The sequence below is a fragment of the Coregonus lavaretus genome, assembly GCF_964263955.1.
Source record: "Coregonus lavaretus genome assembly, chromosome: 38".
Classification (NCBI taxonomy): Eukaryota; Metazoa; Chordata; class Actinopteri; order Salmoniformes; family Salmonidae; genus Coregonus; species Coregonus lavaretus.
In genome coordinates, this window is record NC_140025.1 from 8,222,797 (window position 1) to 8,244,219 (window position 21,423).

The 21,423-nt window shown below is 42.4% G+C and overlaps 1 protein-coding gene across 4 annotated transcripts in view; it reads left to right on the top strand.

Annotated features, from left to right (window-relative positions):
- Positions 1-19,265, top strand: part of LOC311112234 (glycogen synthase kinase-3 beta-like) — a 33,514-nt gene extending 14,249 nt beyond the window's left edge. Inside the window, exons 4-11 of one of the 4 annotated variants that reach the window (XM_084155276.1) lie at positions 8,321-8,431; positions 9,168-9,298; positions 9,699-9,805; positions 10,269-10,366; positions 11,661-11,768; positions 14,936-15,143; positions 15,954-16,052; positions 16,537-19,265. In XM_084155276.1, coding sequence (XP_084011402.1) covers positions 8,321-8,431; positions 9,168-9,298; positions 9,699-9,805; positions 10,269-10,366; positions 11,661-11,768; positions 14,936-15,143; positions 15,954-16,052; positions 16,537-16,601 — 927 coding nt within the window. In that variant the 3' untranslated portion in view covers positions 16,602-19,265. The remainder of the gene's footprint in view (positions 1-8,320; positions 8,432-9,167; positions 9,299-9,698; positions 9,806-10,268; positions 10,367-11,660; positions 11,769-14,935; positions 15,144-15,953; positions 16,053-16,536) is intronic. The other 3 variants (XM_084155278.1, XM_084155277.1, XM_084155279.1) reach the window with 3 other exon arrangements.
- The last annotated feature ends 2,158 nt before the right edge of the window (positions 19,266-21,423 follow it).

Here is a 21,423-nt window from a genome sequence, read left to right on the forward strand (position 1 = left end):
CCGTTGCCTTATTGTCTAAGAGGAGAGAGGAAACCCCAACTTAATTAGGTCTATAATTAATAGCCTAACTGTTAAATGTGCATGGCTTCATCAATATATCTACAGAAATAAGACAGATCCTGCTTTTGTTGCCAGTTTGAGTGTTTGTTTAATAGCCTACTGATTCCGTACTCACGCAACAACATGTCAGGTAAACAATTTCACAAATTCGGCTGTTTTTAATCTTTGTTTTGCTGTAATAAAGGCTTGACACTTTTTTCCCGTTAGAACAGCCTCTGGTATTATTTCTAATTTATTTAGTGTTTACGCTGTTCCAAATTGTCCGAAAAATTATATTTATAATAATGCTCATTTTTCTTGATCTCCTTCTTGTTGTTATTATTATTATTATTATTATTATTATTATTATTATTATTATTATTATTATAATAAGTAATGTCATTCTCATTAGTAGGCTTAGTATAGCAGCCTTGTGTAACCACCACTGAGCTGTAGGCCTAAGAGCGCATCCTGTTTAGTCTTAATACAGTAACTTACTTAGGCCTATATTTCAATACTTAATAGGCTACTGTATCAATCATTCATTCGTTCATGTCATCACACAGCATACGAGTCATTCATGATTTGAAATGCAATCAAGCATTTTAGTTTTAAAATAAAGCTAGCCTTGAATAATTAGCTTAAACAATAAATAAACCGTTCCATTTCAGAAATTACATTCACGAATGAATGCAACTGTTTTTAGTCTTTGCTGTAATAAAGGCTTACCAAAAAAACTTTACAACAGACTCTCTGGTACGCTTATAATTTATTTAGTGTTCCAAACGGTCAGAAAAAGCAGCGCTTGCTCCTTATCTTTTTTTTTCTTGATCTCCAGTATTTTCCACAACTAGTCAAATAACCATAACACTTACTTTCCCTTTACCTCCTGAGACACCAGTAAACATTCCCCCGTTGCGAGTTTATTTGTCACGTCCTCTGCATCCATTTTGCTGTCACGTGTTACGGTGTTCAGAGTTTGTTATAACCAATTTATTGATGCTATTATGATATGCTATAGGTCAGGCCCTATTGTGCCCTATTCGGACGGGATTCGTTTTACTGGGGGAGGTCGGATAATGTAATTATGTGTACGAGCACAAAACACCACATCTGTAATTTTAGTTCCGAATCTACCATGGCAGTAATTTTTACATGGCAGGAGAGTAACAATTCCAGCCAGAATAACCTACTGTTTTTTGGCGAACTCCAAGGTCTTCTGATAATACTAGTCCTGAGCGAATCGACATCCCAGTGTTTTGAGAGAAATATCTGAGTTTGGCAGGTTTTGCTTGCGGTTTGCGCAAGAAAACAACTGATTAGATAAATTGAACTAAGTGCTGCGCTGTAAGCTGTATATGAATGGTCTACATATAGCCTATCAACTTTCACAGTTGTTTATGTTTTGTGCATATGAATTGAATATTGCCAAATGCATCAGTAAAAAATATTGAGCCTGTTTAATGCAGCCTTTGCTGTTAATAGATCGCAAAGCAGCATACAACTGACCTAAACGTTTGGAAATGAAAAGTTAACTTTCTCATCCATAGCCTTAAAACGCATCTCAAGTGCAATTGCACTGTTTAGCTCACATCTGAAGGCTGGGGGGCATTTAGGACGTACTGCGCATCGCTAAAATATCCTAATGATTATGATCACACTTCCTCAATTCAAATATTATGGCGACACTATACCAAAGATGGTTTGGTATGGTTTAGAAACTTCATCATTGTGGCCCAATCACCTGGACATGTTGAAATACTGTATCTTCACACCTCAAATAAAAACCTCCAGGCTTCCGTCGTAACTGTGAATTTATAAAATAAAAAAAATAATTACAGGGGGCAGTTTGGAAAAAACTGATCCCGTCCGCTGGAATAACGGACATTCTGGAGTAATAATTACATAACCAACGTTCTCTAGTAATACTAGTCCCGTGCAAATAGGTCTTTGGTCATGTGCATGCGATGCATACATGTCACGTAAAGAGAGCAAGGGTTGAGGGAGTAGGGAATGTTTTACCTAAACAAATGAGGGATTTCGGTAACAGAACTTTTCAGTCAGAAATGGCTGTAATTATGTTGCAGCTTCAGCAACACGGACAGCGCGATAAACACTTTGATGTTCTGTGGTGGTCACTGCAGCAGGGAGGAGAGAGCGACAACGGGTGCTAGTCACACAGTCACTTGGTCATTTCTTTTTTTACACCACAGCAAGTCTGAGCCCGGCCCGGCACAATCAAATCAATTGCTGGTCGGACTCCCTCAAGTCATTTGTGTGTCTTAATTATTTAGTCAAACAGTGTTCTTAAAGCATCAGACAAGCTCAGTGAATATAGTTGATTTGATTAAAACACATAGGATGTGTCAATATATGAAAAAATACACGTTTAAAAATGTTGACCAATCGATTGGTCGAAAGAACAGACGACCAAGATAATTTTTTTTGTCGTGGACAGCCCTAGTTGGGATATACATTAACAAAGGGACATTAGGATTGGGGAAGTAAATCCTAATGTATATGGTATTTGTGTCATTTTGGCTAGACAGACTGACCTGGCCTATGGTGGTGTGCAGTGTAGGTCTATTTCCGTAGACTGAGAGACACAGCCAGTCTGCCACTATGACCTGTAGCGTATGTGTTTTAATGTGATGTGATCCTGCAGCCTGGCACAATGTGGTGGGTATGCTGACGCTGGGTGTCTGGCCTCTGGATGTGGGCCAGAGGAAACCGGAGCCTGCTATGTGACCAGACTACCGGCTGCTGTCCTATTCTGCCCAGTGATGGGATTACGTCTCTCTGGCTGACCACGGGTGCTTCTCAAGTGGCTTCCTCGCCTCCTCTTGTGATGGGAGAAAAAGTTAATACAGTTATCGGGGTATTATTTTTGACTCCAGATATTATTTTAGACAATATGGCAATATTATTTTTGCGCTAGTCTGCTGTACCTGCACCAAAACTCCACTATTTTTCCTTCATAGCTTGTTCTCCATCTTCTTTTTAAATAGTGAGCCAATTTGTTTTCAGCGCTTTTATTTCCATGACTGATTAAAGCCTGTTTTCTCATGCTCTCTCTTGTCTCTCTGCAGCAGACATTCACTACCGGTCAAAAGTTTTAGAACACCTACTCATTCAAGGGTTTTTGTTTATTTTTACTATTTTCTACATTGTAGAATAATAGTGAAGACATCAAAACTATTAAATAACACATATGGAATCATGTAGTAACCAAAAAAGTGTTAAACGAATCAAAATATATTTTATATTTGAGATTCTTCAAATAGCCACCCTTTGCCTTGATGACAGCTTTGCACAATCTTGGCATTCTCTCAACCAGCTTCATGAGGTAGTCACCTGGAATGCATTTCAATTAACAGGTGTGCCTTGTTAAAAGTTAACTTGTGGAAATTCTTTCCTCCTTAATGCGTTTGAGCCAATCAGTTGTGTTGTGACAAGGTAGGGGGCGGTATACAGAAAATAGCCCTATTTGGTAAAAGACCAAGTCCATATTATGGCAAGAACAGCTCAAATAAGCAAAGAGAAACGATAGTCCATCATTACTTTAAGAAATGAAGGTCAGTCAATACGGAAAATATCAAGAACTTTGAAAGTTCCTTCAAGTGCAGTCGCAAAAACCATCAAGCTCTCATTAGGACCGCCACAGGAATGGAAGACCCAGAGTTACCTCTGCTGCAGAGGATAAGTTCAGTAGAGTTACCAGCCTCAGAAATTGCAGCCCAAATAAATGCTTCACAGAGTTCAAGTAACACACATCTCAACATCAACTGTTCAGAGGAGACTGTGTGAATCAGGCCTTCATGGTCGAATTGCTGCAAATAAACCACAACTAAAGAACACCAATAAGAAGAAGAGACCTGCTTGGGCCAAGAAACACAAGCAATGGACATTAGACCGGTGGAATTTTGTCCTTTTGATCTGGAGTCCAAATTTGAGATTTTTGGTTCCAACCGCTGTGTCTTTGTGAGACCCGGTGTGGGTGAATGGATGATCTCTGGATGTGTATTTCCCACCGTAAAGCATGGAGTAGGAGATGTTATGGTGGGGGGGGGGTGCTTTGCTGGTGACACTGTCTGTGATTTATTTAGAATTCAAGGCACACTTAACCAGCATGGCTACCACAGCATTCTGCAGCGATACGCCATCCCATCTGGTTTGGGCTTAGTGGGACTATCATTTGTTTTTCAACAGGGCAATGACCCAACACACCTCCAGGCTGTGTAAGGGCTATTTTACCAAGAAGGAGAATGGTAGAGTGCTGCATCAGATGAACTGGCCTCCACAATCTCAACCAAATTGAGATGGTTTGGGATGTGTCGGACCGCAGAGTGAAGGAAAAGCAGCCATCAAGTGCTCAGCATATGTGGGAACTCCTTCAAGACTGTTGGAAAAGCATTCCAGGTGAAGCCGGTTTGGAGAATGCCATGAGTGTGCAAAGCTGTCATCAAGGCAAAGGGTGGCTATTTGAAGAATCTCAAATATAAAATATATTTTGATTTGTTTAACACTTTTTTGGTTACTACATGATTCCATGTGTTATTTCATAGTTTTGATGTCTTCACTGTTATTCTACAATGTAGAAAATAGTGAAAATAAAGAAAAAACCTTGAATGAATAGGTGTGTCCAAACTTTGACTGGTAGTGTACATGGTACTTTTATATTCAGCAATCACATAACAACAATAATACATTACTGAACATAAGCTCTTTAATCCCACCCCTCAGGTATTTTTCTCCTACAGTATCTAATATATATTATATACTGGGTGGTTCGAGCCCTGATTGCTGATTGGCTGAAAGCCGTGATATGTCATGTACTTTTACTGCTGTAATTACGTTGGTAACCAGTTTATAATAGCAATAAGGCACCTCCGGGGTTTGTGGTATAGTGCCAATATACCACGGCTAAGGGCTGTATCCAGGCACTCCGCTTTGCGTCGTGCATAAGAACAGCCCTTAGACATATACCACACCCCCTCGGGCGTTATTGCTTAACTGTACCATTCCGGAAAATACACAAAATTGCTACTTGTTTACTGTTTAATTACCACCATCTAATGGTTAATCAGGGTTCTTCGTAGTCTGGTTGAAACAGATTTGCCTTTCCTAACTTGATTGGGGAAGCACAGCATTGTGTCATTATAAGTATATACAAGGCTTGTAGTGAGACTCTGTAAAACAGAATCTCATTTAGACTCATGCAGCCATGGCACAAATTGGCACACAAACTACATACCCCATCTAAAAAGTAAATGATTTTTATAACATCTGTGCCACATTTTTCCAGTCTAATAACATTGCCTACCACATGATTAACAGATGACCTATGTTTTTCTGAGTTCATTTAGCGAATACTGGCAAATGCAGAAAATAGACAGAAGGAGACCACACACACTGTCGCTTGCGGCAGAGCACTGAGCAGTCACTACCTGTTGCTGTCAAACCAATCAGCTATTTACATGGTCAGGAGGGAGCAAGGCGTGGATCCAATCACCTGCCTTCTGTGTGAGCCGATGAGCCAATCAGAGGGGTAATTTAGGGGCTGCTGTTGCCGTAGTGAGGCAGGCAGGAGAGTGAGCAATCCTTTGTGTTGGGCTTATTTTAGTGCATGGGTCTATCAGAAAGTGTGTGTGTGTGTGTGTGTGTGTCTCTGTGTGTGTGTGCGTGCGTGCGTGTGACTGTGTGTGTCTTGAGAAGACTTAATAAGGCTGAGCACAGGGAGCAAACACCTCTAAGCCTGACTTAGCCTTTTTTATTTCCTGTTTGTAGGAACAGATGATATACAGTTTAAACATACAGTACCAGTCAAAAGTTTGGACACTCCTACTCATTTGAGGGTTCTTGTTTATTTTTTACTATTTTCTAAATTATAGAATAATAGTGAAAACATCAAAACTATTAAATAACACATATGGAATCATGTAGTAACCAAAAAAGTGTTAAACAAATCAAAATATATTTTATATTTGAGATTCTTCAAATAGCCACCCTTCGCCTTGATGACAGCTTTGCACACTCTTGGCATTCTCTCAACCAGCTTCATGAGGTAGTCACCTGAAATGCATTTCAATTAACAGGTGTGCCTTCTTAAAAGTTAATTTGTGCAATTTCTTTCCTTCTTAATGCATTTGAGCCAATCAGTTGTGTTGTGACAAGGTATACAGAAAATAGCCCTATTTGGTAAAAGACCAAGTCCATATTATGGTAAGAACAGCTCAAATAAGCAAAGAGAAACGACAGTCCATCATTACTTTAAGACATGAAGGTCAGTTAATACGGAAAATGTCAAGAACTTTGAAAGTTTCTTCAAGTGCAGTCGCAAAAACCATTAAGCGCTATGATAAAACTGGCTCTCATGAGGACTGCCACAGGAATGGAAGACCCAGAGTTACCTCTGCTGCAGAGGATAAGTTCATTAGAGTTACCAGCCTCAGAAATTGCAGCCCAAATAAATGGTTCACAGAGTTCAAGTAACAGACACATCTTAACATCAACTGTTCAGAGGAGACTGTGTGAATCAGGCCTTCATGGTCGAATTAAGGACACCAATAAGAAGAAGAGACCAGCTTGGGCCAAGAAACACGAGCAATGGACATTAGACCGGTGGACATTTGTCCTTTGGTCTGGAGTCCAAATTGGAGATTTTTGGTTCCAACCGCCGTGTCTTTGTGAGACACTGTGTATGTGAACGGATGATCTCTGCATGTGTATTTCCCACCGTAAAGCATGGAGAAGGAGGTGTTCTGGTGTGGGGGTGCTTTGCTGGTGACACTGTCTGTGATTTCATTAGAATTTTTTCAACAGGACAATGACCCAACACACCTCCAGGCTGTGTAAGGGCTATTTTACCAAGAAGGAAAGTAGTTTGGTGCTGCATCAGATGACCTGGTCTCCACAATCCCCCGACCTCAACCCAATTGAGATGGATTGGGATGAGTTGGACCGCAGAGTGAAGGAAAAGCAGCCAACAAGTGCTTCTCGAATATGTGGGAACTCCTTCAAGACTGTTGGAAAACCATTCCAGGTGAAGCTGGTTGAGAGAATGTCAAGAGTGTGTTATCAAGGCAAAGGGTGGCTATTTGAAGAATCTCAAATATAAAAAATATTTTGATTTGTTTAACACTTTTTGGGTTACTACATGATTCCATATGTTATTTCATAATGTTGATGTCTTCACTATTATTCTACAATGTAGACAATAGTAAAAATATAGAAAAACCCTTGAATTAGTAGGTGTGTCCAAACTTTTGACTGGTACTGTATATACAAAACATTTAGAATACCTACTCTTTCCATGACATAGACTGACCAGGTGAATCCAGGTGAAAGCAATGATCCCTTATTGATGTCACTTGTTAAATCCACTTCAATCAGTGTAGATGAAGGGGAGGAGACAGGTTAAAGATTGAGACATGGATTGTATATGTGTGCCATTCAGAGGGTGAATGGGCAAGACAAAATATTTATGTGCCTTTGAATGGGGTATGGTAGTAGGTGCCAGGCGCACCGGTTTGTGGCAAGAACTGCAACACTGCTGGGTTTTTCACACTCAACAGTTTCCCGTGTGTATGAAGAATGGTCCACCACCTAAAGGATATCCAGCCAACTTGACACAACTGTGGGAAGCATTGGAGTCAGCATGGGCCAGCATCCCTGTTGAACGCTTTCAACACCTTGTAGAGTCCATGCCTCGACGAATTGAGGCTGTTCTGAGGGCGACAGGGGGGGGCAACTCACTGTTCTTAATATTTTCTACACTGCGTGTATATGTGATCATTCTTGATCTTTTAGCGGTTCATTGAAGACATCTGCAGGGATGGATTCATAGAGAAAGTGTGATATCCCATTGCCCTCACTAGAACAGTCATCTGTTCGTCTGTTGCCCTGCCAAAGAAAACAACATCTGACTCCCTTGATGTTAAGTCTAGCTTAGTGTCTCTGCCAGATCAAACAGTAACCGTTTTTCTTTCTCTCGGTCTGGCCTGTTTAGTCACCCAGCGAGGCCTGGGTAGTGTTCATTAGGCACACAATGGAACGTGTATTTTGCAACAGAAATCGAAAAATGAGCCTTTCTTATTGGACAAGACCCGTTAGCCCCTCCAATATTTCAGTCCGTTTTCTTTCGTTTGGTGCCTAATGAACATGAACCATGTTACATTGTGATCACTCCAAAGGAATTCATATATGCTTCTAACCTCCTCAGCCCACTGTCCCAAAGTCTGACCCATACTCTAAATGTCCTCTCTGTCTGTGTGTGTTACAGAAGGACGAGGTGTATCTCAACCTGGTTCTGGACTACGTTCCTGAGACGGTGTACAGAGTGGCCAGACACTACAGCCGAGCCAAGCAGACCCTCCCCATGGTTTATGTGAAGGTAAGACCACCTCGAGTCTATCCCTTCAAGGTACTACTCTCTCTGTATGTTCATTTTAGATCAGTGTTTCTCAACTCAGGTCGAGCACCCAACAGCACACATTTTTGTTGTCGCCCCGGACAAAAACACCTGTTTCAACTCATCGAGGGTTTGATGATTAGTTGACTAGTTGAATCTGATGTTCTTGTCCAGGGCTTCAATAAAAATGTGTATTATTTGGGGTACTGGAGGACTAAGAAACACTGCTCTAGATGCACTATGTGGTAGACGTGGGTCAAATACGAATGTCAAATACTTGAGCTGCTCTTGATTTAGTTTGCTCGGTACAGAATTGTCCCAAAAGTGCATGTGGTTATGTGTGTCTGGGCAGACAGACTCCTCTGGGCATGTCTTCCTCACCATGCTGTCCTGCGTCATCGTGTAGCGGCCAGTTGAGATGGCGTCAGCGGCCTTATTATAGCACCCCCGCCGTCTCTGCCTTTCCAGCTTGCCACTTAAGGAAGTGGAAGTAGTGGCATAAACAAAGGACTGGACTGGAGTCAGAGCCAGGGACCGCTGCCTGCTGGCTGGTGCTTTCTGGGGGATTTGGACACTGGCACGCTGTTATTTTTAGCCCATTGATTACGAGGGAGGAGGAATTGCTGCAGCTCTATAGGCCTACGACTCATGTCATTATGTTTAGCTAGCTTAGAGCATGTACTCATTTGTGTGTGTGTCTCCACGTCTCTCTCTGCAGTTGTACATGTACCAGCTCTTCCGGAGCTTGGCTTACATCCATTCCTTTGGGATCTGCCATCGGGACATCAAGCCCCAGAACCTGCTGCTGGACCCGGAGACAGCCGTGCTCAAGCTCTGTGACTTTGGCAGGTGGGCTGGAAGATTGAAATACAATGGAGCCGTATTGATGGAGGAAGCAAGGATTTGACAGCTAGTAATGTTTTCAGACACAGACCCAACCTAGCCCAGCTCATAGAAATATAATTAGTAGAATGGACAAAGCCCCTCAGTTCTAGTAATTATATTTCTATGAGCTGGGTTAGGTTGGGGCTGTGTCTGAAAACATTACTAGCTGTCAAATCCTTGCTTCCTACGTCCTTTTTTTATTTGAGAGGAATTGAGGAAACTACTAACTGGTATACATAAAAGAAAGCGCAGTTTCAACTCAAATCCTTGAAGTCTTAAATCCTCCTTTTGACCATCCTTACCCGCTATCTTTCATTCCTTTCCTTCCTTCCTTCCTTCACTCATCATTGGTTGTCTTTGGCAGTGCGAAGCAGCTGGTCCGTGGTGAGCCCAATGTGTCCTACATCTGCTCACGGTACTACAGAGCCCCCGAGCTCATCTTTGGGGCCACTGACTACACCTCCAGCATAGGTATGCTTCCACTACTAACACCCTACTCTGACTACACCTCCAGCATAGGTATGCTTCCACTACTAACACCCTACACTGACTACACCTCCAGCATAGGTACGCTTCCACTACTAACACCCTACACTGACTACACCTCCCATTACTAACACGCTACACTGACTACACCTCCCATTACTAACACGCTACACTGACTACACCTCCCATTACTAACACCTTACACTTACTACACCTTACACTGACTACACCTTCCACTACTAACACCTTCCACTGACTACACCTCCCATTACTAACACCTTGCGCTGACTACACCTTCCACTACTAACACCATACACTGACTACACCTCCCATTACTAACACCTTACACTGACTACCTACATATTACACCAACTACACCTCCAGGGTACACTCCCACTACTAGTGTGTCTGTGTGTGAGTCCTCACAGTATTTCTCCATCCTCTGCAGATGTATGGTCCGCTGGCTGCGTTCTAGCAGAACTGTTGCTAGGGCAACCCATTTTTCCCGGCGACAGTGGGGTGGATCAGCTGGTGGAGATCATCAAGGTAAAAACACCTGCCTTCAAATGTCAACAGACAGACGTAAGACGGACAGATGGTAAGCCAGACAGACAGTCTGTTTTAGACAGACAGTCTGTAAAACAGACAGTCAACCAAAAGAATGCACAGAGATACCGTGACGAGATCCTGAGGCCCATTGTCGTGCCATTCATCCGCCGCCATCACCTCCATGTTAAAGCATGATAATGCACGGCCCCATGTCGCAAGGATCTGTACACAATTCCTGGAAACTGAAAATGTCCTAGTTCTTCCATGGCCTTCATACTCTCCAGACATGTCACCCATTGAGCATGTTTGGGATGCACTGGATCGACGTGTACGACATCTTATTCCAGTTCCCGCCAATTTACAGCAGCTTCACACAGCCATTGTAGAGGAGTGGGACAACATTCCACAGGCCACAATCAAAAGCCAACTATGCGAAAGAGATGTGTGCATGAGATGTGTGCATAAGTCAAATGGTGGTCACACCAGATACTGACTGGTTTTCTGATCCAGGTCCCTAGCTTTTCTTTTAAGGTATCTGTAACCAACAGATGTATATCTGTATTCCCAGTCATGTGAAATCCATAGATTAGGGCCTAAGTTATTTATTTAAATTGACTTATTTCCTTATATGAACTGTAACTCAGTAAAATCGTTGACATTTTATCATGTTGCGTTTATATTTTTGTTCAATGTACATAAAACATAAAACATTCGTTATATACATGCATATAAAATATTGATGAAACAATTGATTTTCAAGCTAAACAAAACCTGTATGCGAGTATTCTAAGTTATTATATTTCATTAATCACTTACATTTGTTTATCCCTCAAGTTGACCCTAAAGCCTTCGAAAAGAAGCCAAACAAATGAAATGGTTGGTGGAAATATAATTGGCTATTCTAAGCACTAAGGTTAAAAGAGTATGAACATTGTTTCCAGAGAAAAGTGATGTATTCTTTGGTATCTGGAAGTGTGACCTGTCAAATTCAATGAAACTCCCATGTTCTATGACTGAGTGGAATTTCTTTGAATTGTACTGAATGAAATTATATTTCATGTCACTCAAACTCTACATCCTGTGGGGTGTGGCCAATCCAATTAGAATTTCAACTCGAGTTGAATGGGAGTCAATTCCCAAATTCTGAATTGAGAACAACCCTGTTGGTAATGTAATGAGTGATAAACTTCTGTTTTGCCATGCAAGTACTAAGTACACACCAAATACTTCAAATGTACATAGTTGTACGTATCGATGGGCAAACGGTTTCTCTGTCTCCGTGTCTCCCCAGGTTCTCGGCACTCCCACTCGGGAGCAGATCAGAGAGATGAATCCCAACTACACTGAGTTTAAGTTCCCTCAGATCAAGGCACACCCATGGACTAAGGTGAGTCAACAGGTACAGGAACCGTTTTTTACTATTTTAAAATCTCTGTCGCCTACATCTGAGTGTCTCTCACTCTGTCACTGAGTGAAAATGTAATTTAAGAGAAAGTTCGGATTCTCCCCCGTCTTCAAATCTCACTCATGCATCAGTGAACTCCAGTGTTCTTAAGCATGTTAAACGCTTTCACCAGCCCCAGGGGCAAGCAGAGGAACAGCAGTGTACACACACATACTCACACAGAGCGCGTTATAGAATCTGCAGGTTGAACAGCATGTACTTCACCACATTGGTGGCAAAAGGGACAGCTGGTCCAAATCCGCTGACTATTGCTCTCCCCATAGGCTCTAACCCTTCAATGTTTCCAGATCTGAAGGGTTGGGAAAGTATTCCATCTTACAAATCTGCAAACATCGAAGGGTTAGGGCCAAGGGGAAGGGATAAAGGTAGGGAGCAAATTGGGACCGGCGTATTTGTCCCACAGTTTTACACCAGCACTCCCCTCTGTAAGAGCCAATTTATGCTTGATCCGAAAATGTGGTCGGAGGTGCCGTATGGATGGTGTGACGCAATTGCGGAGCCGACGGAGGAACTCAGAGGCCAACTTGAGCTCCGTACCGCATCTACGCGCGCCTCTCAAATTTTGTAACAATGCGGAGGGCTCCGTATAGCTCCGCATTGACATGATTGGTTGACGGTAGATGAGGGTGGGAGATCCTGTATAAACACAAACTCACTTCCTTGACAGCTTCCTTCAACAGCTTTGTGCTGCTCTGTGAAGTGCAAGAAGTATGAATGCCCTGACTTCTGCAGAGGCCATATAACCTTAAATGCTGCACGTCCAATGCAGACATCGGATTGATCATGCAGCGCCTTTAAGACATGTTAACACTCCCTCTGGTGGTGTAGTACTGCACTGTCCTCTGGCCTGTGGGCTTCTGAATAAAAGTGAATCTACTAGACATTTTAGGTCCCACTTTAAACAGTCACTGACATTTACATTTACATTTTAGTCATTTAGCAGACGCTCTTATCCAGAGCGACTTATAAACCCTTTATAAGTCTATAAATGCTTCAGAAACCATTCATGTGTATGTATGTATGTATGTATGTATGTATGTATGTATGTATGTGTATGTACATATATATATACTACCGTTCAAAAGTTTGGGGTCACTTAGAAATTTCCTTGTTTTCCATGAAAACATACATGAAATTAGTTTGAATAGGAAATATAGCAAAATGAATAGGAAATGTAGTCATTGACAAGGTTAGAAATAATGATTTGATAATAATTGAGATAATTGTGTCCTTCAAACTTTGCTTTCGTCAAAGAATCCTCCATTTGCAGCAATTACAGCCTTGCAGACCTTTGGCATTCTAGTTGTCAATTTGTTGATGTAATCTGAAGAGATTTCACCCCATGCTTCCTGAAGCACCTCCCACAAGCTTGATGGGCACTTCTTACGTACCATACGGTCAAGGTGCTCCCACAACAGCTCAATAGGGTTGAGATCCGGTGACTGTGCTGGCCACTCCATTATAGACAGAATACCAGCTGACTGCTTCTTCCCTAAATAGTTCTTGCATAGTTTGGAGCTGTGCTTTGGGTCATTGTCCTGTTGTAGGAGGAAATTGGCTCCAATCAAGCGTCGTCCACAGGGTATGGCATGGCGTTGCAAAATGGAGTGATAGCCTTCCTTCTTCAAGATTCCTTTTACCTAGTACAAATCTCCCACTTTACCACCACCAAAGCACCCCCAGACCATCACATTGCCTCCACCATGCTTGACAGATGGCATCAAGCACTCCTCCAGCATCTTTTCATTTGGTCTGCGTCTCACAAATGTTCTTCTTTGTGATCCGAACACCTCAAACTTTGATTTGTCTGTCCATAACACTTTTTTTCCAATCTTCCTCTGTTCAGTGTCTGTGTTCTTTTGACCATCTTTTATTTTTATTGGCCAGTCTGAGATATGGCTTTTTCTTTTCAACTCTGCCTAGAAGGTCAGCATCCCGGAGTCGCCTCTTCACTGTTGATGTTGAGACTGGTGTTTTGCGGGTACTATTTAATGAAGCTGCCAGTTGAGGACCTGTGAGGCGTCTGTTTCTCAAACTAGACACTCTAATGTATTTGTCCTCTTGCTCAGTGGTGCACCGGGGCCTCCCACTCCTCTTTCTATTCTGGTTAGAGCCATTTTGCGCTGTTCTGTGAAGGGAGTAGTACACAGCGTTGTACGAGATCTTCAGTTTCTTGGCAATTTCTCGCATGGAATAGCCTTCATTTCTCAGAACAAGAATAGACTGATGAGTTTCAGAAGGAATTTCTTTGTTTCTGGCCATTTTGAGCCTGTAATCGAACCCACAATTGCTGATACTCAACTAGTCTCAAGAAGGCAAGTTTTATTGCTTCTTTAATCAGCACAACAGTTTTCAGCTGTGCTAACATAATTGCTAAAGGGTTTTCTAAGGATCAATTAGCCTTTTAAAATGATAAACTTGGATTAGCATACACAACGTGCCATTGGAACACAGGACTGATGGTTGCTGATAATGGTCATCTGTACGCCTATGTAGATATTCCATTAAAAATCAGCTGTTTCCAGCTACAATAGCCATTTACAACATGAACAATGTCTACACTGTATTTCAGATCAATTTGATGTTATTTTAATGGACAAAAAAATTGCTTTTATTCCGAAAACAAGGACATTTCTAAGTGACCCCAAACTTTTGAACGGTAGTGTATGAATGGGAAGCATATATGCAGTGCTTATGAAAATGTAATGAATGCTATATAAGGCTTTGTGAAGTTGTTTGTTTAAAGTGGGACCACATTTTATAACCCTGTCATTCTATCTGTAGTGTCGTATATACAGTGCCTAGTGAAAGTCTTCACCCTTGCACAGTTTTCACATTTTGCTGCCTTAGATTGAAATAAATAAAAATCATTACATTGGGTTTTTGCACAGGCGTTGTGTAATATTTAGCTGTCATTGTTTTAGCAGGTGTAGGGTGAAGTTGTCTCTGGACGCTGATCTTGGGTCAGTTTAGCATATTCCCCATTAATTGTTACGGTTAGGATTGGGGGAAGCTGATCCTAGATCTGTACCTAGGGGAAACTTCACCCAGGCGCTTTAGCTGACGTGTCACCTCTAACCTGTGTCATTGACCGGTTTCAGCCTTGTGTGATTGGCTCTCAGGTGTTCCGGCCGCGCACGCCCCCTGAGGCCATCGCTCTGTGCTCGCGGCTGCTGGAGTACACGCCCACAGCGCGCTTCACGCCCCTTGAGGCCTGTGCCCACACCTTTTTCGACGAGCTCCGGGACCCCAACCTCAAGCTGCCCAACGGGCGTGAGAAACCCCTGCTCTTCAACTTCTCCACACATGGTATGGATGGAGCTCAGACATAGCTCTGTATCGCCTACAGAATTACTAGAACGGACAAAGCCCCTCAGACCACTGCAAATCGACTGAAACACTCATGGGACCACTCAATATGGATGCCAGTTTACCCATCACAGAAATTTGACTTGAATAGGAATGTCCGTTCTAGTAATTGTATTTCTATACATGATAATGGGGTATGTGGCTATTACTCCATTAGAGGATTATGATTTAAATTTGATCACAGCGAATTAATGCTGTGACTATGATGTAATTGTGTCACTATTCCTTGCTGCTTTGTAATGCAGGGCTCCCTTGTAAAAGAGACCTTGGTCTCAATGGGACTTCCCCTGCTAAAATAAAGGCTAAATATGCTATGATGGTGAATGTGAAAGTTGGGCCTGTAGTTGTAGGCCAAATGGTAGAATTTGTGTCTATAGGTAACTGTGTTTGGGTAGTTGGGTCTGTGGTTGTAAATGGTAGATGTGGTTGTATCCTGACTCTCCACCATTCTCACAAAGTGCACACTTCTTGTCATGGATGTGATATTGTTGGAAATGCCCTCTAGTCACTATTTACACCAATCCAAGTGTACAAGTGCAAACTTTGGGTGTATGTAAATTTGGTCCATAGACTTACTGAATTTGATGATGGTGATTGATTACGATATAATCATAGTGAATGCATGCTGTGACTCAGGTAGGATGGTGGTGAATGTGATAGTTGGGTCTGTAGTTGTAAATAGAAGATGTGCTGTCTGTCTATAGGTGATTGTGTCTGACGTCTTGTTTCTTTCTCTCTCTGCTTCCCCAGAGTTGTCCAGTAACCCCTCCCTAGCCTCCATCCTCATCCCCGCCCACGCCCGGAATCAGCCCGGGGCCTCCACCCCTACCAACGCCTCCGCACCCTCAGGTCAGTACACCCCCCACCCCCTTTCTCTTTCTCTGTCTCTCACCCTGTCTCTGTCTCTCTAACCCTTTCTCTGCCTCTCCCTCTATTGCCATTCCTAAATCGACCCCTAGACACATTTGTAGATCTGACAGGGTTGGATAGGTGTAACCTAGAGTTCTTGTGGCAGGGGCTAGGGGCAGTGGAGGATTGGGAACCTCTCTCTCCTCCTCTGTCCTCACCCTTACCTCTCAGTACTCCTGGCTAGAGTCTCTTCCCAGTACTAACCAGGGCCCGTGTTCACAAAGCGTCCCAGAGTATAGTGTCTAGAGTGCTGATCTAGGACCAGATTTCCACTTTAGATAATAATGAATGACATTATATGGAAAGGGCGGACCTGATCCTAGATCAGCACTGTTACTCTGAGACGCTTTGTGAATAAGGGCCCAGAGCTCTCCTCATTAAAGGCGAGTTGTGTAACGTGTTGTTGTACTGCTTCCCATTCCAGATGCCAACAGCGGAGACCGCGGCCAGACCACCAACGCTGCCTCCGCCTCCAACGCCTCCACCTGAGACCTCCTCCTGACCCGTCTGCCCGCTGCCCATGCCCCAGCTCCTGGACAACAACAGTGTAATGGCTGCACACCAACCAACTAATAAAGCAAAGCAAGAAAACTGACGCGTGACAAAGATGAACACAAGAAAAACCGAATCGGAACTTCATGATTCCCCTACCACCTCCACCCGAACCTCTCCTCTCCCATCGTTTTAATGTTTGTTTATTTATTTGTACAAAAAGGACAACCGTGATACGTTCTCAGAGCTGCTCTGCATCTTTCTGTGCTTTGAAGAGGAGGGGACCGAGTGCGGGTGTGTTTAGTGTAGAGATAATGTATAGCTATATAAGTATACAAAAGTACTCTGACGTGTTTGTTTCCATAGACAATCTTCCTTTTTTCTTATGCTAGCTATAGTCATCCCACTCTCTGTGTAGGAGAGGCCCCTACATGCGTCTTGCAACAGCCTTACGTTCAGACTGTGGCCCCTTGGGGCCCCTGTCGACCCCATCCACCCATTCATGTATATACATCTGAGGACCTTGATGACGTCGTGACTTGTAATGGTTGACCTCGATATCTGTGTCTGTGTTCAATGTACACATACACAGTTGATATGTTGTAGAATTGTGTCAGCTACTCTCTCTCCCACTTCAGAAATCATAATTCTGCTATGCAGCACCATTTTGTGATTCTGCTCGTAAGGCAACAGTTGTCTCGCACCTCATCACTTTTTTTGGGTTCGTCCCCCTTTTAGCTTCCAGAAACGGTGCATAAATGAGTTTTACCCCGTTTTTCTCCGAAGGGTAATGCAGTACCGACAGAACTTTGCCAGTACAGACCTAAGAGCAAGAAAGAGATTCTGCTGGTCTTTCAGACCAGGACCTCTGTTTTACTTTTCCTGCTGCTTGTCAGATAGACATTGTGACTAGTAAAGCCTGGTATTGTTCAGTTTCTTGTTAGGGTGGGTTTGGGGACTGGCTATGAAGGATGCTTAGATGAAGGAGTCTGCTGTTGATTGTGCTGCATTTCATCACGATCTCTCTTTGTTACCATTCTGTGTCCAAATGTACCCTGTTCCCTCTAATTTAGTGCACTGCTTTTGACCACAGTCCACATAGCTCTGGGCAAAAGTAGTTGGGAATAGGGTGCCATTTCAGACGCAGCCCCATGTAATTTTAAACCACTGTTGGAAGTCCTTTCTCATTCTGACTTCACCCTTTCCTGCTTTCCTTTTGAAACGGAAAGTCCTTCCATCCCATCCCTCAACACAACACTTTGAAGACCTATACAAAAAGTACACAAAAATGTGTATGTATTTATGTATGTAGATGCTCCTCACCAAACTGGCTTACGTGTGCGTGTCTTCCTGTGTATGTATGGTATGTAAATAGGCAGACCCAAGAACTGTTAACGAGCAAAAACAAAGACGAACGATATAAAGAAGAATACAAAAAAATAACATTCAGGTTAAAAGTTATTGTATAGTCAAACTGTAGATCAGCTTTGCTTTTTTTTCCTCCAGCCATATAGTTAAATCTCGACTGTACAGTAGGTGCCAGCTGTATCATTGTAAGACTAACCAGTAATGTATAGTGTATCTATAGGTTGGAGTGCCTTTGCTTCCACTCGTTCTCTCCTCTCTTCCCCAGGTTCCCTCCCTCCATGGTCCTACCTGGAGGCTCCGGTGTGAAATTGCCCTTACGCAGAGATCTAGGATCAGCTTGGCGTCCCGAACACATAACCATAAACTTTAGTGGGGAAAATGCAAAACTGGCTCGAGACCAGCATACAGGGCAACTTCACCCTATTCCTTCCTGGAGTGCTGTTGACTTCCCCTTTCCACCTCTGATCTTTCATGTACCACAATGCACTGCAATAGCCAGGCGTCACACAGACCACACTCTCATCACATCACCCCTCCACCTCATCACTGTTTCTTTTTGTATGATTGGCTCTGTGTCTTTGACTTTGGGATCCCCTTTGCTTGTGGTTGGTTGGGGGGGTTGTCTCATTGTCTTTTTAAAGGATCTGAGAAAATCATTCTCTTTTCAGGAAGGTTTGTTTTAAAATGTGTTCTTATGGTTTTATGAGATGCACGTACAACCCCACACTGTTCGGGGGGGTCTTATCGTATTCAGTATTACTTTCTCAACTATGGCAATAAACAATTTGTCTGTAGGATTTGTGTGTCCACATTCTCAACAGCACTCTGGGAGAGATGTCATGTAGCACCAATCCTTCCTGTTTTTTTATTTTATTTTATTTTTTAAAGCATATATTTGTATGCTTGCTTGTAATATTTGCATTCGTAGATGTGTTGCTATCCAATCACCTGGCCTGTAAAACAAACAATGTGACCACTTCTTGTGACTTTAAGGATTAATATAATATGTACAAAACACAATGTTTAAAAAACAATATAAAAATAAAAAAAGGACTGGGTTATATTCAGAAATTAAGAATTTACAACAAAAAACTATAACATTACTACTACTTGAATGCCTCTGTTTGTGACTGAAATTTTGATTTCATTTTGAATATAAACTTTTTTTTCTGTGAAGGTATGCTTAATGTCCCCTCTCCCTGTAGATATTTCTGTCTATGTGACTTGGTTCAGATAAATAGTTACCTGGTACTGTAATTTGCATTAAATAAACAGTAGGTTAGCCTGGAAATGAACAAACTGTTGTCATGTCTTTTGTGTCTTGGGTTATGTTCTCATATGCTACTTGGGTTGTGTTTACAATAGAGAAAACATTGAAACGGAATTACCTGAACTTTGTATAATAAGAATGCACATATTTGTTTTTCCGTTGCAAAACATTTTTGCTACGTTGTGCCCTACTGAGCACGACCATGTTTGTTGTTAGCTCAAAGTTGGATGCGTTCCAGTAGAAAAGGAGCCTATCCCATGGTCCTGGTGACTCTTCTTTTGAGGCCAAAATTAAGAAATCTGTCAAATTGTAAGATGCAAGTCCACCCCAGGTTGTGGCCTATGGTATTATAATATAGATAGTTGGACTCCTACATTCCCCATTTAAGATGGGATTAACATCAAATACATTTCAAATTAACATAAAATATATTTAATTTTCAGATTTGACATATATTCCCTTGTTCCCTTAATTTCCTCTACCTTTCTACAGTATTTACAAATCTGCTTGAACAATTTACAGAAATGTTTTTGAATCGTTAATTCATTAAAGAAATACAGGTGTTTATCTGGATTTGAGGAACTGCTGTACACAGTTGATTTGGATGGTTCTGGATACAATATTACTTCCTTTTAGCAGTACTTCCTCTTCAGTGATCTGTGTCCAATCCAAAGTACAAAAAGCAGTCATTTCCATTCTTAAAAAAGTTGGTGCCCTTGAATCGGTGCTTGGTGGTCATATATCCCTCTGGTGTGTTGGAGGAGACCTTGGCACAGATCTCGCTGTTTCTCCAGACTGTTTGGATCGAAGCACCGGCCACAGGGCTCACATGGCTTCATCTTGGAAATACATTGAGTTGCCTCAGCCATGTGAATACAACACTACACATTAAAAACTGTTATCTCTGTTACCTTGGTCTTCAACCTCAAGTTTTCATCTAGTAGCATGTTCTATATTTTATGGTGATAACTATCTCAGGATACATTTGTTAGATTGTCTTGATACTGGTGTTCTATGTTCAGTAGTCAGGCACCACACTAGAATGTTCCAACGTAATGTTTGGGATGTGTTGATTGTGACATCATGGCTATAGTTGTGATGTCATAATGGACCAATACTGTGCAAAATGGTGATATAATGGTTGTGTTCATAAATTCACTGTGGAGTGCCAGAGTGAGCTCAGAGTGCGCTCTGGGCATTTGTAAATTCAGAGCTTGTCAGATTGTCAGTTCATAAATTCAGAGCGTTTCGCTCTCTGTGAGTTCAGAGTGCACAGTGGATGCTCTGGCCCAGGACTAGGGTTGATCTGAGTGTTTTGAACTCACAACGGCAGACAAGCAACTGGTTAAAGTTGGCTAGCTTGCTAGCTACTTCCAGACACAAATGAGCGAACACCTGACTCTGACCATTTTACTCGCCCTAGCAGAGCAGGTTAGGCTGTTTTCATGTTATCTAGAGTGTTGGTGACTAACTGTGCTGCTGGCAACAATTTAATTAGGGCCTCCCGAGTGGCGCAGCGGTCTAAGGCACTGCATGGCATCGTGCTCTAGTGACTCCTGTGGCGAGCCGGGTGCATGTACGCTGACACGGTCGCCAGTTTCCTCCGACACATTTGTGAGGCTGCCTTCTGGGTTAAGCGAGCAGTGTGTCAAGAAGCAGTGCGGCTTCGCAGGGTTGTGTTTCTGAGGACGCATGGCTCTCGACCTTCGCCACTCCCGAGTCCGTACGGGAGTTGCAGCGATGGGACAAGAATGTAACTACCAATTGGATATCACGAAAAAGTAATTTTTTTTGCAGGTGTTGCACGTTCATAAATTCATCAGTTATTCTGTGCTCTGGCACACAGATGAAAGTGCTCTGAAATCGGAGTAGATAGCCAGAGTGAATTTACGAACGTACTCAATGTGACCTACCTGTGTTGAACTGCATGCCCTCATATTTAAACCTGCTCTATGGGTGGTAAATATTTGTGACATCACAGTCAAAAAACCCAGTCAAATAAACAAAAATACAAAACCCAGTGGAATCTAAAGTAGCCTACCCCATGTACCCAGCTGATGCGCTTCTTTCGAGCCCAAAATTGTAGGACGCAAATTCGCCATGCACCAGTTTGTGGCATACGGTATAATAGGCCAAATGTAGATGTTTGCATCTTGAATATACAGTTGAAGTCGGAAGTTT